Source organism: Nannobrachium achirus, assembly GCF_963921795.1.
Source record: "Nannobrachium achirus genome assembly, chromosome: 2".
In the NCBI taxonomy this organism is placed as follows: domain Eukaryota; kingdom Metazoa; phylum Chordata; class Actinopteri; order Myctophiformes; family Myctophidae; genus Nannobrachium; species Nannobrachium achirus.
In genome coordinates, this window is record NC_137811.1 from 30779448 (window position 1) to 30798211 (window position 18764).

At 44.3% G+C, this 18764-nt stretch overlaps 1 protein-coding gene across 1 annotated transcript in view; it reads right to left on the reverse strand.

The window, feature by feature from the left end:
- Positions 1 to 18764, reverse strand: part of cadm4 (cell adhesion molecule 4) — a 358817-nt gene that overhangs the window by 50604 nt on the left and 289449 nt on the right. Inside the window, exon 3 of the mRNA XM_080720237.1 lies at positions 5293 to 5580. Within this exon, the coding sequence (XP_080576363.1) occupies positions 5293 to 5580 (288 nt within the window). The remainder of the gene's footprint in view (positions 1 to 5292; positions 5581 to 18764) is intronic.

The following is an 18764-nucleotide window of genomic DNA, read 5'->3' on the forward strand; positions in this document are numbered from 1 at the left end:
TGAGAGGACACAGGGGACAAAGAAGAAAGGAGACGAGAGGAGAGGAAGCAAGGATTGAGAACAAAGGAAACATAAGAAAGGACAGAGACAAGAAAATAGCGTAGAGTTGTATAGAAGAAGGGCCGAAGAGAAGAAGAGGGGAGCAAAACATAACTAGGCGTATCGACCAAAGCCGTATCGACCACAGGCGTATCGGTCACAATGAGAAAAAAAAGAAGAAGAGAGAGAACAAGAGACAAGATGAAGGGAGAGTGAGGTGACAAAGAAGACGAAAGACAGAAGGAGAGTGAGTTCTCTCCTAGCCTCGATACCCAGAGAACTATGGCCACTTTGTGCTTTGAGGGGTGATTAAGGCAGCTGAAAAGCAGAGGGCGCTAAATGGCTTTTAAGTTTCATTTTAATTGGCCGATCGTGAGGGGCAAAAGTCAGGCTAGAAAGACAGTGTCACATTTTAAACATGATGTTTTCAAGACTTTCATCCAGCATTGATAGAGGTTTATGAGGAGTGTGTACGCTTTAAATCTCTTCCAGAGCTCATTTTATCGTTGACTGACTAGGTTGGAATAGTGCAACGGGCCGGAAGAAAGGGAAAGGCACTGCATTCAACTCCCTTCCGTAACTGGATTTCCAGTTAGTTAGTTAGTTAGTTAGTTAGTTAGTTAGTTAGTTAGTTAGTTAGTTACCGTAGTTAGTTAGTTCGCAGTTAGTCACTGTTCAGAATACAAATGAATTACTGTGTGGAGAGACAGAGACAGACAGAGAGAGAGAGAGAGAGAAAGAAAGAGAAAGAGAGAGAAAGTGAGAGCATGAAGGCAACTGGAAAGAAAGGCAAAAAGGGGACCAGCTAAGTGGAAATGAAAATAAAAGTTGATTTAACTCATACCCCGCCATATGTAAATACCTTCGTACTCTCATATGCCTCTGTCTCCATAGACTTCCATGTAATTCATAGTGCACTGATAATGTCATGTCCATGCCTAGATAATGCACCACGTGTGTGTACATTGCTCACAGCTTTCAAACAAAGAAATCTGGATGGAAATCCGTTCAGGCATTCATGAACTAGCAGCCATTATGTTTTCCTAAAATGTAAACAAAGATGGCTGCCATGTTTGAAAGATGGGGTTGCTATGGGGGTTAAACATGCAATTTCGCGATTGCTATCATGCCTACTACATTTTTTGGGGTCCAAAAAAAATTCTCTGGACTATCGGGCCTGGCGGGGAGAGACATTAAAATATTCTCGGGACTATCGGGCCTAGCAGGGAATGAGTTAATGTCAGCATTCCCCTCACGTACGACCCCCAGTCCACCACCCTCCACCTCCTCCACCCAAAATCACAGCATTACTGTACCTTTGGTTGTGGAGTTACGACAAACAGACAAGTTTACAGAACTATCTGAAGTGCATGAATAGGAATATGTGGAGGCAGTGCGCGTGCTCCTCCGGAACTCATCAAAGAACCCTGGATCATTGTGGCGTTTATTAAAGAAAGAAATTAAAGGGAAAGCGGGTGATAGAAAAAAACTGCCCCGAGCTCCAGTGCGGGACATGGCTAGGGATACATTTAAAAAATGTGGCTTGAAAGAGAAAAATGAAACTGCCACTTATGCTTTGTGAAACTGGGGGTTGCTGGGGACAGATCAGAGCCTGGCATCACAGACTCATTTAACTGTAGGCCACAGGGGAGCCTGGTATAAATGCATTGTTGTAGGGAAAACACGCAGGGCTTTAGATGTGTTATTCCGCCACCGGGTTCCTTTCCAAACACGAGGCCCAAAAGAGCCCCAGATAGCGAGAGGGAGAGGCCAATTAGTGAGCAGAGTAATGGCTGGATGGATGGATTAGTTGTCAAGTGCGGTCGAGGAGGCAGGGAGACAGTGTATAGACTTAAGACAAAGATGAATGAAAAATGTGTGGAGAGAGAGGGAACGCGAGAGAAAATGACACGGTGTGGGTTTTTTTCTCGGTGTGTGTGTGTGTGTGTGTGTGTGTGTGTGTGTGTGTGTGTGTGCGTGCGTGCGTGCGTGTGCGTGCGCGTGTGTGCATGCACGCGTGAAGTGCAGTGAACGTGATTGAAATTAAGATGACAAAAAACAGAGCAGCATAAAACATTACATGCATGCATAAAACGTAGGGGTTGTGGGCGTTGTGTCTGTGCCTGTGCGTGCGTGTGCGTGCATGCGGCTGATAATTAGACACGGATCCATAGTTTTGATAGATGAGCGTTTGTGACTTGGGGACAAACTAGACGGAAAGAAAGAAAGTTTCGGGAGAAGATTCAATAAACCCTTATTTCCCAATCGTTGATAATGTATTCATCTCCTCTGTATGCAACACACACACACACACACACACACACACACACACACACACACACACACACACACACACACACACACACACACACACACACACACACACACACACACACACACACACACACACACACACACACACACACACACACACACACACGTCCTCTCATTAACCGGAGACCATCTCCAAGGGGCTTTATATTGCTCACAGTACAAAAGCTCTGAGTTTGTCTCATCATCTGAAAGCTGATCGTCGTTGTATAAATATTGCACGAGGAACTCGACCCATCGGTGGGAGGCTGGGAGCCAAAAGTTCTCTCTTTTTTATCTCCCTCTGCACAGTGACCTCTTCTCTTCTCTGTGCCTTTTTATCCATCTGGCCTCCAGTCCATCTGCATGGATTTGACATCTTAGGCATCTATTTAACACTCTTCCCCGAGGACATTATAATGAGTGGGCAAGCAGCACTTTGGCAAGTGTCATTGAACAGGACATGCAGGCAGTGGAAGGCTCCTTCAAGGACACTTTGACAAGGCGCGTGGCTTGTTGAATGGATTGAACCTGTGACCTTTAGTCTACTGGCTTTTCCTTTAAACTAGTTGTTCTATACTGCTGTCCTGGGCAGTGGTGCAATGGTGATTCAATGTTTGGGGGGTCGCGAACGTCGCTCAACACCTACTATACAGGTCTATTGATATGCATATAGGCTCGTTTCTTTGTTAAAACAGTTGTCGAGGTGTGAACTTGGGGGGGGGGGTGCGAGACCCCGGCTCAGAAAAGATATGGGCCACCGGGGGCGCGCGACCCAAGACTACGGCAACACTGGTCCTGGGGACACAGAATACTGTCTGTTATTGCACGGCTTGTTTGAATGCTTGATTCTGATTGGTCAATCGCTGAAATCAGCGGTGAATTATAGCCGTATAATGACCGCTCCACTCTATAACGGACGGCTGCCTAATCAAAGGCTCAGTGCACCTGCTGCATTCAGGCTGCGCTGCGTGAATTTAGTACCGTATCCAACATGTCAGCCATGTAATTTACAGCTAAACGTTGCTCTCAAAAATGTTTTTGAAAACATTTGAAGCGAGAAATAGACAATGCAGTAACCAAATATGGATTCTATTTGATCAACGATTTTCCCATTTCATTCCACCACATAATGAATTACAGTACATGGTGAGCTGTGTTTGTTTTCACTTTGGGCTGATGTGCTGATCATCACCCACCAACGAGTGCTTGCTCTAACGTATATATCAAAGCTTATTGAATCTTTTATTCTCGCCCACATCTGCATTGGTCTCACATTACACGTCTGGAGTGAAAACCATGCACGCAGCAGCCCTCTGGCGTCTGTTTATATGCTGTTGTGCAAGTGTATCTACACCTGTTGATAGCTCTGTCACCACATCATTTCAAAGGCAGTCCTGAGTACTGAGGGCAGCAAGCAAGAGTTGTGTAGAATAACTGGTTTCTGGTGCTCTTTCCCTAATCCCCATGTGTTCTACCTGCTGACTCTTTTTGTATTATTCCTATAGCTGTGTCTTTGTTCTGTAATCTGTATCTACTGTATCCTGTGTTTTGCACAGGACATTTCCCCATGAGGTGGGATCATAGAACGGGTACATATTATTGTGTATCATTATTTTATGATTTAACTATTGAAAAATAGCAGATATACAAGCTCACAGCGCGGCACCGAGTGCCGCGCTGCGACCTTGTATATCTGCTATTTTTGAAAAATCGTGAAAATTAGAATTTTGACCCGATTCTATAAGTGTCTTTTGAATCCCTCTAAGATTTTTTGAAAAACCAATGTTTCTATGTCAGCAATCTGACTAGCCATCGTCAAAGAAAAGGTCCTTTTCACTTAACTGGAGCTCAGTTAGTCTGTTCTTGAGAGACTACTATGTCAGTGGTTCTCAAACCTTTTCATGTGAAGGACCCCCAAAATGATATTTATTTGGCCACAGACCCCCATCTCAAAATATTTAGTTCCAGGGATCACCCAGAAGCAACATTTGAGTTTCAAACGTTCGCTTTGAAAATACATATTCAAAGATTTGCACACATTTTTACAACTTTTTCAAAAATAGCAGATCTACAAGCTTGCAGCGCGGCACTCGGTGCCGCGCTGTGAGCTTGTATATCTGCTATTTTTCAATTGCTAAAGCATTCAATAATTCTAGGCCTAAATGGGTTAAAGGTCTGCTCTGATGCACCATGGTGCATCCAGGACCTCCACCACCACCGGGCCCATCCTATCCCATTCATCCCATACCTGGTCTGTGGCGTAAAGTACATTTACAATTACTGTACTTTACTGGAGTATTTCTGTACTTTTACTTCTACTCCACAACTATGTCGCAGAGGCAAGTATTATTACTTTACTCCACTACAATTATTTGAAAACGAGTTAATTTGAAGATTTTCATTATTACTACAAAACACGCTAACCACATCTGTATATACATTTCAGCCATTTGAAAACTTGTGAAATGGGACATTCTGCATAACGAGTACCTTCTACTTTTGGTACTTTAAGTACATTTTTATACCAACAATTTTGTACTTCTACTCAAGTACATTTTGATTACCGGACTTTTACGCGTAACTAAGCATTTCTACATTGCAGTATCCATACTTTTAATTACATAAAGTAAAATGTGAGTACTCTTTCCATCACTGCCCACCATACCATACGGAATGGTGACAGAACCCTCTTTAAAAACTAAAAACCTAAAAACCCCAGGACAACGATCCACTCGTCCTAGACCCTTTCGCCCTCCTGGCTCCCAAACTGCGGAATAAACTCCCTATTGCACTTTGAACTGCAGACTCACTCCCTTTAGCTTCCGCCGTGGTCTGAAGACTCACCTCTACAGACTCCACCCATAGCACTTACCGTAGAACTTGCCTACCCTCAAATGATCAAACGCGTTTTTACTTTTACTACATTGTTGTATACAGTACCTGGTATCTCTCGGCCGTTGCGGACCCAGCGCAGCGTGGCGGCGGGTTTGCTGCGCGGCGACACGCAGGAGAGTTCGGCCTCGCCGCCCTCCACCGCCTCCTGCTTCACCTCCACGGCGGGCGTCTCGGGCGGCACCGCCACCGACAGCGTGGCCACCTGGTGGTGCGTGGCGTCCGTGTACAGCTGGCAGAAGTAGCCGCCCTCGTCGCCCACGCTGACGTTGGACAGCGCGATGCGCACCAGCCTGGGCGTGAACAGCACCATCTGGAAGCGGTCATCCTTCAGGGCTGTGGGGTGGGAGGAGTAAGTAAGTAAGTATGACCATTTTATTTATATAGCGCCTTTCACAGAGAGATCTTTGTGCTTTGCATTAAAGGAGTAGTTCACCCCCAAAATGACCTTTTTTGTTGTATTTGTCGCATTCCTAAGACAAAAAAATGATTATAGTAAATTACCCCCATTGATTCCAGCCCAGATGGGGAGTAATGCATTTGGGTCTCTATAATATACATTTTTGTCTTAGGAATGCGACAAATACAAAACAATATTATTGAACTCAAGTCTCCAGGGCATGAGTAATGAATAGAAAAAAAAAACATTTTGGCCGTGAACTACTCCTTCAAAGCAGAAAAGGGCTGTACAATTCATCTCAAGCAGGACAACAGCACAAGCATGGAAAATAAAATCATGTACCATCAACAAACGCTTGTTCAAACTGTAGCGGTTTTATAAGGTTGTTCTTACAAATGTCCTGCAGGCTGCATCTCTCAAAACTTGTGGAAGAGCATTACAAAGTTTCGGGGCTACAGCCTGCAAAGGCTTTCTCAAGTTCCGTTTTTAGTTTGGTGTTGGGAACATCCAGCAAACCCTGTTCAGTAGACCTTAGGGCCCACATAGCGTGGGACCAGGTCAGTTACAACAGGGAGATGGAACGGAGGTGTGTGTGGGAGAGGGGTGGTTGGGGGGGTTTGAGGGGGGTCAGGGATGAAGGTAGGGTTGGGAGGTGAGGTGGTATAGGGCAGTGTTTCTCAACCTTTTTTCTGCATGGGCACACTTTTTGTCCCAAGAATCCATGGGCACACCAACATACTACGGGGGTGTACACACAACGCCTCGCACCGCGAGGCGTTGTGTGCTTGTAGATCTGCTGTTTTCACTAGTTTAAATCATTTTTAAAATGATAAATACAATACTGGCTTTCAAGCAGTTTCAAGGGGCACACTTGACCCTTCTCAGGGGCACACCAAAGGTCCCCAGGCACAGTGTTTGAGAAACACTGGTATAGGGTGCATGGGGATAGAGAGGAATAGTGCAGTCCGGATGTGGAGAGGTGGGCAGAGGTGGGGTTTAGAAGCGAGGTGGGGCAGGTGGGTGAAGGTGGGACAGGAGGTGGGGTATAGTGTGGAATATGAAAGATGAGGGACAGACAGTAAAGAGTGATGGGAAATCAGACAGTGCGGTACAAGCGAGGTGACAGCGAGAAGAGAGGTGGAGAAGAGAAATGAGAGATACGGGAGAGAAGAGAGGCGGGGGAATGTGAGAGAGGAGGAGAAATAAATGAGAGATAGATGGGGGAGTTGAGAAGAAGGGAGAGAATAGGCAGGAAGTGGATGGGGAAGGGAAAAGGGGGCAGAGTTCATCATTCACTAGTTGAGCTCATTCTCTATTCATGCCTCAGTTATGTGTCAGTGAAGTGAGGAACTAAACTCGGGCTGACATTCTGTGCTGTTCATGCTATTCATATGGAGCAGGAAGGAAGGAGGAAGGAAGGCACACCTGAAGGGCCAAAAGGGCAAAAAAGAAAACCAACAAATATTTTGGACTGAATAGCGTAGCCTCATAACACTAAGCCATCTAATGTGTGCCCTGTCGATAATCTTCACTCCTTGTGAAGGTCAGACATTGCTTTTTGTATTTATTAAGTGGCCTGCTTTTTTCCTTTTTTCCCCTTTTTTTACACACAGAAATCCACACATTCTGAGCTCAGGCTGGTGACATTCATGCCATTTTATAATGGCTTCTGAAATACATATTTTCTATAACTTTCAGTGAGTTGATGCCCGCTGCCGTCACCTCCTGTATTCCTACACCAGTAAGACTCCCTAATCGGGAGATAGTCGCTTATCTCCACAAATATCACAACCTCCACCTCTCACGTCATACGGGTAGCCATAGTTACACCTGGAATGTTGAATCTCCATATATGGAGATAACCTACGCATCACATAAAGTCTGACCTCACCAGCCCATACTTGGGCATGGACGACTTATATCTCCATATACAGAGATGGCCATATATGGAGATACGATGACATCACAGAGTCCACAGCTGATGATGTGGCGTGATGTCATACAATACACAAACAAGCCCTATATAAAGGGGCAATTCTCACCAGGGAAGAGAGCATTGCCTGGAATGTTGAATCTCCATATATGGAGATAACCTACGCATCACACAAAGTCTGACCTCACCAGCCCATACTTGGGCATGGACGACTTATATCTCCATATACGGAGATGGCCATATATGGAGATACGATGACATCACAGAGTCCACAGCTGATGATGTGGCGTGATGTCATACAATAAACAAACAAGCCCTATATACTGATGCGATACGATGACATCACAGAGTCCACAGCTGATGATGTGGCGTGATGTCATACAATAAACAAACAAGCCCTATATACTGATGCGGAGATATGAGCAGGGCAAAGGTGTGACGTGTGACGTGTGACCGACCGACCGACCGACCGACCGACCGACCGACCGACCGACGGACGGCCGGTGGAGGTTTTCATAGTAAACTGCTCCCTGACGGTCGCAATTAAGCAACTGGTTTTCTTTTTAATTTGTGTTAGGCATTTTTAACGGCATTGGCTCTGTGGAAGGATTCTCTTAGATTAAGATTATTAATAATGAATTAAAAATTGTAATAAAACATCTTGTAAATGTAGAAAATGGCAGATCAGTGTGTTGCGATGTGACACTATGCTGTACTTAGTAGCTGGGAGTTTCCATTTATTCCTACATTTCTCCTTTCATAAAACACTATTTTCGACAACTTGTCGACGACTGTAATGGATTCCTTTTCAGGACGCCCAAATGTGTTCTTATATTACATAGAAAGGCTTTGTTTTTACTGTCCTATTTTCTTGAAACTGCAAGTGAAAATCATTCAAAGCTCATTATGCGTTATGCATTATTCAACTACAACTCTTGATCAGTCGCTAGAAGCATCGTTCCTTGATAGATCTTCTCAATTGCAGCATCGAAGTCACATAATTCAGTAGGTCACCAATTTCACCATAACAGTATAATATTGTTTCAGGCTGCAGCCAGCATTATGGAAATATGTTCTGTTTTGTTCCTTATTCATCAGCCACAAGGTTGCTCATCCATCCATACCATCTATTATCCAGTTTGACAATATCCTAGCAGTGCCGGGCAAAAAAAACAACACTATTTTCAATAGTTTGTTGACAAATGCAATGGCTTCAGCAGGTCTATGTGTATGAATTGCACAACCTTGGGGTGGTTTTAACTTTATTAAAAAATGGCACAGTAAATTCTTTGATGTTATACGTGAGAGCAATGTAAAGTACCCTGTAAAGGAGTCCATTGTGGCGGTCTAGACACGCATTCACAAACCACACATCACTGAAGCACAGTCCATGTTTCTATATATTTTATGGCGAGACCATTATTAAGAATACTTTGTGTCAAAAATTATTGCTTTTTGATTGCTTTTTGTGATAAATAACGAGACCTAGTTAGACACATTTAAATTTGTAGCAGTTGTTTAACACTAAATAATAATACAATGTCTCCCATTCCCCGGGATATTGCTTTTGTTGTTGTTGTTCATGTTCCCTAAGAAGTAGGGTAATAATCATATTCTAACAGTTCAGTTTAAAGTCAATTCAATGAACTATTTCTGAATTATATAAGCAACACAGAATAAAATAAGCATTCATTTTCATTGCAGGAACGTAGCCACATTTTTATTTGAGGGGACCTACATTAGATGGCCAAAAAAGATTGAGAAAGAGACTGCACAAGTAAAGAGCAGAAAGCCCGCAACACTCCAATTTAAACAAAGTCTTTTTGGTGCACGGCTCAATAGTAACATGAGGCAAAGAAGAAGTCGCCAGCACACAAGGGAACAAAAAAGATTGAGAACAATCCGACTGAAGTGACAGCATCCATGGTCATCGACTTGTTTCATACCATTTGAAACGCACAGTAATATAACAGATAATACTGGTTGTCTCTTCCACACAGAGCACCTACCATTGACACGCACGCACGCACACACACACACACACACGCACGCACACACAGGGAGAGACAGAAACTCAATGGAAAGAAAGTCATTACGCTACCAAGCCACAACTTCTATTGATGCATTTCCACGGTCCTATATAGCACATTTCCTGTTTTTCACAATTTTCACGATTTCCAAGGTTCCCAACTGATCATTGTATTGTACTGATCATATTGTATGTGATGTATTCAAGTGGCACAATTTGTCGGAGAGAGACAGACAGACAGACAGACAGACAGACAGACAGACAGACAGACAGACAGACAGACAGACAGACAGACAGACAGACAGACAGACAGACAGACAGAGTCAGTTTGACTCTACTGCATCAGAGTGTACATATTACTGTTAGTGCATGCCTGCTAGTGGGGATTTGTGCTCCACTAAGTGCCCCTTTCTAGTTATTATTATATACACCCCACAAGTGCACACATGCACTCACACAATGCTTATAATGTCGACGCACAGACCTTACATGCTCACACACACCTCTGCATGAAAAGGAAAGCACTACTTAACTACTTAGGCATATGCAAAGAGAAGAGAAGGGGCCACTTAAGTTTAATGCCACTAGCCTTTCAGCCGGAGAATAACTTACTCCTGTGCCATAGGACAGTTTGCTCTGTCTGCATTAGAGAACATTTCACCCCTATCTCTCTTTTCCAGACAAACCAGCAGAGAGCAGAATTTGCGCCCGGCCCGCGCTAATTTGCAATGTCACTCCAATGTGCGAGTCTGCGGAGAACAGAAACTTAAAATTACGGGTGAGGAGTGTGGCAGCACCGGGGACAATTATCTTTCCTTGACACCGATAGCGCTTGTGTAAAATTAAACCTCAGTTTTGAATAAAAGTTCAGAGAGAGTTCACACAAGTCTGTCTCATGGAGAGGCTCTAGGCTAGGGCTAGTAGGCTGTGCCTTGGTACAACATGACAGGGAGGACTCTTTCGGCCCCCAGATCGGCTTTGAGAGTTGTTCCTGTCATCGCTGTCGGGTGGAAACCTTGTCCAACTGCAGTATGTCCAACTGCAGTACAAAAGAACCACTGCTTTTCAGGTCATGGAAAAAGGAACCATGTGTTCCAATGGATCCAATGTAGTTAGTTTAGTCACAAGCTCTAGTTAATACTTTTCATTGGTTCAATGTTTGTCAAATCCACAGCACAAGCGCACAACACTTCGCAACGCAACACGTTGTGAGGTTGTAGAACCGCTATTTTTAACTATGTTTGCGTGACACTTTAGTATGACGACGCAGGGCATTCATTTATACATAAAAGAAAACATAAAATGTTGAAATATGGAGATACACGACAGCAACAATATTCAACCTTACTAGTTGCACAGCGGCAATTACCACACTGTTAGAGTGTTCTTTTTTCTTCCAATTGTCTGTTTTAACTGCCATTACCCTTTTTGTTCATTTTGTGTCTTGGCATTTTTATTGTTCATCTTATTGGCTCATTTCATTCAGTATTCATGTCGGCAAAGCATTTGGTGGAGTCTGTTTGGGGAAAGTGGTACGCGCCTCGGGTTTATTGTAATCATCAACAGTTAGTGGGTGTGAGTCCTTAACGTGGCTACAGTACAGTACATGCCTTTGAGTTAGGGAGATCGTAACAGACACGCTACTGTGGGCTGAGCAGAGATAAATGGGACTGGGCTGAATGCTACAATTCAGCAAAGCTTGGAGACAATAAACAAATTGGAAACAAGGAGGAACTAAAACTATCATCTCAAAAGGTCAATTGTAAATTCAATAAACACTGTGCAGCGTCTCAATTCCACCCTGTGAACCTCTTGTGTGCATCCCTAGCTATGTATGTATTTATTAATTTCATTCATATTTTACTGTAGAACGTCTGATCCTTGTGTCTGAATTATTTACACCTCCAACATTGTTTGCTCGTAAAGCATACAGTACAGTTGAAAATAGAATGTGGTATTTCACCTCTGGTGGGCTTGCACTGGTGGAAAAAGTAAACACAATATTTACTTGAGTAAAAGTACAAACGTATTGGCATCAAAATACACTTAAAGTGGCAAAAGTAAAAGCACTCACTATGCAGAATGCCTCATTTCACAAGTGTTCAACTATAGTATAGGAGATAAGCGACCGTAGGTCACTTATCTCCACAAATAGGGCAAAAATGTGTTTTGCCAAAATCTTCCTGATCCATGTTGATGACATGAGTGTAGACATAGTGTGTAGTGATTTTCGTGATTTTAGGGCAAAATCTGCAGGAGCAGTGTCCAAAAATGTGTTTTTAAAAATCGGCCTGGAGGTGGCGCTATATGGGACAGATTCATGTTGATGGGATGAGTGTAGACATACTGTGTACCGATTTGCGTGATTTTAGGGCGAAAATTGTAGGAGCAGTGTCCAAAAATGTGTTTTGCAAGAATCGGCCTCATGGTGGCGCTAGAAGAGGGCCATGTGAGAAATGAGGGGTGGGGTCTCCGCGCCGGCAAGGCGGACGAATAGGTACCGGCCCCGGCTGTCCCGGTCGCTCCTAGCCGGAGTTACGGCATTTTATGTGAGCTGCAGTGTAGGGGGTCCTCCACTGGGGGCGCCACCACTTTTGCATCCGTTCTGGAGCACCAGGAGTCGGTGGTCCCCGGGAATTCCCCGGGAGCAGCCCCGTTGGGGTGGTCATTTGGTCATTTTTGCACATTTGGTCATTTTTTACATCTGGGGGTCCCCCAGGGACCTGGGGGTCCCTGGAGCTCCGGGGGTCCTTGGAGGTTGTAGTTTGGCAGCCAAGGAACGTGTGTGCAAAATTTGGCATGGATCGGGGCAACGGTTGCGGAGATATAAGCAGGGAAAAAGTGTGACGTGTGAGGTGTGACAGACAGACGGAGGGACAGACAGACGGAGTTACTTACACTTTGTGGTGGTTTTGATAGTAAAGTGCGACCTACGGTCGCAAAAAGTTAGTATCCACCTGTTTCCGCAGGAGTTTACTGGAGATTATTTGGACCTGTTTGGACCACACTTCCGGTTTAACAGCAGACATACAAGCTCACGTCGCGTCGCAGATGCAATCATTGTGAGCTTGTAAATCACACTCGGCTGCGGCGCCGGAAGCTCGGTACAGCGTCTGCGCAATGCACTATGGGGCGTTGGAAAGTCGTGGATAAAAAAGCAAAAAGAAATTGCAGATCTACAAGTTCACAACGGGATGCGATGTGACACGTCAGTTATTGGGATAATAAAGGTATCTATCTATTTTCAAATAGCCAAAGTTTAAATAGGGCTGAAGTGGTTAATATACTGTATGCTCTGTAAACATAATACATATACAAATTAACTAGTAACTTAAGTTACTTGGTAGTGGAGTAGAAGTAAAAGTACCGAAAAATGGAAGTACCTAAAAGATGTACTAAAGTGCTGTGCTTGAGTAAATGCACTTAGCTACTTTCCACCACTGGGCGCTTTGCAACCACAGAGTCCAACAGTAAACCAAAGGTAAATGCAGAATAAAGCTGATTGTGAAAAGTCAGTGGGGGAAATACAGCTCCTCGATCGTATAGCCCTGATAAGGTCTCCAGAAAAAGTTCTACATACTGTAGGGAGGGAGATGACAGGTTAGTCATCTTTCTCTTGTTCTTATCGGTGTTCTGATTGCTTGTTCATTGCTGCAGTCCTCACTGAGTCTGTGCGTGATTTCATATTAGTCTGTTTTTCTTAGTTGCACTATATAGTACAGTATACGCTGCGGAAAAAACAAATGGCCTTTGGGGGAAAAATAAAGTTGAAGTTAAAGTTAAAGTCAATCCCGGGGGGCCTCCGGCAGCGGAGGCTCTGCAATGAGCAGAGTGTGATCCTCTACGGATGAGAGGAGAATGAGTCGGAGAGCAAGGCGAGAGGCGAGTGCACAAACAATTTTTCCTTTGTTACACAAGAGAGTATGTAATCGACAGGAGGAAAATTATGATAATATGGGATATTGGTAATCGTAGACATACGGTGTGGCTGACTTATGGCTCGATGTCTGCACGTCCCGAACTCCCTTTGTACCGACTCCACTCTAAAACCTCTCCCTTATTCTGTATACTGCTCTCTCTTCCTCTCGCTCTCTGTGTATTTCCCCATCGCTCTTATTTCATTATTTCGCCCCGGTTTTTTAGCACCTTTTTTATTGGCGCAGGCTCAATAACAAAATGGAAGACACGTCCCTGATGCAACACCCCCAACAGTCTCACAGCATAATTCATCACAACATATGCTAGACGGCGGCTTTGTATTTTGTACTGTGTGTGTCTCTCTCTCTGTGTGTGTGTGTGTGTGTGTGTGTGTGTGTGTGTGTGTGTGTGTGTGTGTGTGTGTGTGTGTGTGTGTGTGTGTGTGTGTGTGTGTGTGTGTGTGTGTGTGTGTGTGTGTGCGTGCGTGCGTGCGCCTGTGAGACCTAGAGACACAGAGAGAACGGGCAAAGCGGGGAAGAAATGGAGTAATATTGCTCCATAATGCAGCGGGTGGGAGAGATGCAGGAAGAGAAAGACAGGAATCCAGGAGGGAGAGAAAGGAGACGCGGTGCGGTGAGCCCACCCTTCTCGGCCGTGTAGCACACTAATCCCTAACAAAAACCTGCCCTCAAACTGTGCCAGCTAGAGCCCCAATTCCCTACTGATAGCTCCATCTATTCTCTCTCTCTCTCTCTCTCTCTCTCTCTCTCTCTCTCTCTCTCTACTAAATGGCAACTAAATGTCAGACTTTTGTACGAGTTGGAGCTCACCTTTATTGTTCCACCTCATTTGCATGCGGCAGAGGGCCTGAGGTAAAAAGAGAGAAAGAGAGAGAGAGAGAGAGGGAGATACGGGCCACTGAGACACAAATGAGAGGTCCATTTGAACAGTTTCGCCGCTCTATTACAGCTATCTGCGCCGTGGAATCTCATAAAACATACCCATTATGGCTCGCTCTCTCCCCGCGCAAACCTGGCAAACCTCATTCACTCCTGCCATAACAGCAGCAGCCTATTTGGGGCAGAGATTCTGTTTTGGAATGAGTCGGGAGCTGGAAGAGGTGTTGCCAGGCACTGAAAAGAGAGACTCGGTTTGTTAGGCTGGTGCCTGGCAGATGGTAATAGACCAGAGATGGAAAGAGCCCTACAGTGAGCGATAGAGCACAATGCACGGACGGAAAAGTGGGGGGGGAGAACACATCACAGCGGTGTTATTTATGTTCAGAGAAAATGGCCCTGGCCGGTTTCAGGGCTTTTACAGGAGCCAAATGAGTCGCCAGCGGTCTCCGTGTCGATGCTTTACGCCTCTCTTCTGAACCTCTGCATCATTTTGCAGCGCTCTCTCCTCTGCGCCCTCCACCACGTCCCTCTGTCTGTCTCCTGACAAGCCTTTTCTGTATTCAGCCGCAGCTGTCGCCATCTCTTCCTTAAAACCCATTTAGGCCTAGAATTATTGCATGCTTTAACCAGTGAAAAATAGCAGATATACAAGCTCACAGCGCGGCACCGAGTGCCGCGCTGCGAGCTTGTAGATCTGCTATTTTTGAAAAAGTCGTGAAAATGTTTGCAAATCATGTATTTTCTAAGCGAACGTTTGTAACTCAAATTTTGCTTCTGGGTGGTCCCTGGAACGAAATATTTTGAGATGGGGGTCCGTGGCCAAATAAATATCATTTTGGGCGTCCTTCACATGAAAAGGTTTGAGAACCACTGACATAGTAGTCTCTCAAGAACAGACTAACTGAGCTCCAGTTAAGTGAAAAGGACCTTTTCTTTGACGATGGCTGGCCAGATTGCTGACATAAAAAACACAGGTTTTTAAAAAAATCTTAGAAGGATTCAAAAGACACTTATAGAATCGGGTCAATATTCTTTTTTTCACGATTTTTCAAAAATAGCAGATCTACAAGCTCGCAGCGCGGCACTCGGTGCCGCGCTGTGAGCTTGTATATCTGCTATTTTTCAATAGTTAAAGCATAAAATAATGCTACACAAAATGTGTACCCGTTCTAAATGGGTTAACCCCCCGACCCTCTCTCGCTCCCCTCCGTCTCATTCTCACTTTTGCCGTCGTCAGAGAGCGAGAGACAGGAGAGGAGAGGAGAGGAGAGGAAACAGGCTGTGTAAATACTTAATGGCGCATAGCCCTGATCTGACAGAATTGGGCAGAGTTGAAAGTAAGGTTTCCCCGAAGTAGCGACTTCACCTGCACAATTACCTGCCGCGTATCGCTCAGTGATCACCGTGGCTAATGGAGGGAAGGGCAGCAGACGGACTGAGACGGAATTGACACAGAATGGAGCGCGGCAGCACAGCCCTCGGGGTGGATATTCAAATCACGCAGGCTCTTTTTCTTTGTTCGTTTCCTTTTTTTATCTTCTTTTGGGTAGACCTCCTTAGCCACTTGTAATTTCAGTAATAAAGCAGTTCTGCCGCCATGAGTGCATGGCTGCCGGTTTTACTGCACCAGCTCTCCTGTGTTTCTAGTTTCTTTCTCTTTTCAAGACTTTTTTTGTGACTTCTAACTTTCTATTATACTTATAGTTCCGTCACTCAACGCTGCTTTTCTTATGTACATAATTTAGTTTTTTTTGTGTGTTCTTGTTTTGTTAGGGCACAGTCAAACTCTTTGTGTGCTTACCCGACTTTTTGCAGTCAGCGGATTCTCCCAATAACCAATGACACACGTAGCTACAACCAAAGACATAGAAAGTATACACCTCCTACGGCGCTGGGGCGTTGGTAAAAGAGATGCGGTACTCCCTCTTTCCCAGAGGCACTTTGCTTTGGTAATGTAAGCGTTTGTCTCCTCATGCCAATAAAGCTCCTTTTACTTGAACGTAAGTCCCGGAAAAGACACGCTGTGATTGGTCAGTAGTCACTTTGAGTGGCAGAGTGTCTTCCACACGTCCGCAATTCTGCCAGTCCTGTTTTACCAGTCGCGCCAATGAACTGCAGCGTGGGATGAGGTATCTAGCTTTTTATATCTGTGACTACAACTAGGGCTGTCACGATTATGACATTTTACATGACGATTATTGTCACTCAAATAATTGCAATTAATGATTTAATTGTGTTTTTGTCCTTGACAATTACATTTCTGTTTGGCTTTTAGGCTTTGAAGTGGCATATTATGGTAGATATGACACATAAGCTAAATATACAAAGAAATTACTGACATATTTGACAACTTTATACTATAAAGAACATTGATCGTGGAACAAGCTCACAAAGCGTCGCGATGTGACGCATTGTGAGCGTGTAGATCTGCTATTTCCACTATTTTTACTTACAAAAAAATATCTGAACATTTGTCAACATGGAAACGATTATGACGATTATGAAAAATAATCACGATTATGTAAAATAATTGCGATTAGACGATTATGTAATAATTGTGACAGCCCTAACTACAACCACTTGTCACTTCCTGAGTCTTGGGACGGCTCAACCGATTGGACAGAGGGGGAGTACAGTGCTTCAAGTATAGACGCAAGGTCTGCGCAGCACGTTGAAAGCTGCGCAAGAACCTAAATCCACACCATTCCCCAGAAAGAAAGTGTATTTGCTGTCCCTCCCATTCCCATTGAAATGCATTGGCGGAATCCACTCTCATAGCCAGGTAGAATATCTTTCCGTGCCCTTATTATACAGTTTCAACGCTTTTGAGAAGGTCTGAGAAACACTAGTTAAAACCTTCCCTGCTCTGTAGTCATGGTGAATGTGAGATCGACCAGCCAACAAGAAGGTCAAGCTAACATCCCAGGTGAAAGACCAGCATGATTACTGCGCTAACGGAGACAAGCTGGAGGGGAATATACCAGACTATCTGTTTATTCCAAGCAGACAGCTTCAGCGCAGTGCGAGCCAACAGGGATAAACAGAGAAGACAAGAAAGGTGGAGGGCTTTCTGTCTTTGTTAACTCCAGGTGGTGTAACCAACCATTAAACGAGGATTCCGGCCTAGAAGATTTTCTTACCTTTAGTTGTTGTTATTCTCTCCCCAAAAGAGTCTTGCAGATTTGTGTGTGTTTTTTTTAAAGGAGACCCAACCACAGCTCCAAACAGGGGCACACGGTTACAATGTTAAAGAGGTGGTGCCATAGTTTTGTGTGTCTATGGAGTTAACATTACTTTAATAAACCCCCAGGTGTGGTTATAATATGCAAATATGTCTTCCCTGTGTATTTTTTGTCACTTCCTGAAAGCTGAAAGGGTCAAAAGGCCCAATTGAAATACACAGATATACCCACAGATATAAAAAGCTAGATACCTCGTCCACCCGCTGCAGTTGATTGGAGCGACCCGTCCAACTTGGTGGGCACAAAAGAGGAAGTGTCGAGGGCAGGCTGCCACTCAAAAAAACTACTGGCCAATCACAACGCGTCTTTTCCGGGACTTTTCCATTCAAACCTGCCTCTGATTTGCCTACCGACCTTGTTGTCTGTTACGCACACAGAAGAATTCCAAGCCTGTCAATCAAAAATGCCCACCAAGGCGAGACGGGTACCATAGAGCCGGAAGAGGCTTCTACCTTTTTATGTCTGTGGATATACCGGTACTGTAATGACATCATAATATCATCCCCTCCCCTTTTCACCATCCAACAACATCTGTGGGTGTGGCTAACTTCAGCTGGTCACCACCCACTTGACAACCAGGCATACTTGTTTTTATGTGGGTGTGGCCACATAAAAACATAATTTTAACATTCTCTGCAAGTATGATCATAATACCTGATGATTCTGTTGTATGAGGGAAAAAATCACGGCACCCCATCTTTAATCCGCTTATTTCTATCACTGAAACATTTATTTTTAGGTCGATATCTGTCATACATAATGAGACTATTTGCTCCACAGTGCCATTTACCGACAGGGCACCACCATTATTGTGTACAAGCCGCTGAACATTGAACTCGTGTTTGGAATTTCGTCTCGTGAGACTTCTGAATGCTATAGGACCCAGAGTGCACCAGAAGTCTTGTGAGATTAAATCTACCGGAAGAAATGATTTTCGAGCGATAGAAATAAGCGGATTATCATTGTAACCAATGCACACTTGTTTAGAGCCGTGGTCGGGTCGGGCGAATGGACAAGATTGCCTGTTATGGGAAGAAAAGAAGGAGGAAAAAAACATCTGGACCACTCTTTTGGGGAGAGGATAACACCAACTAAACGT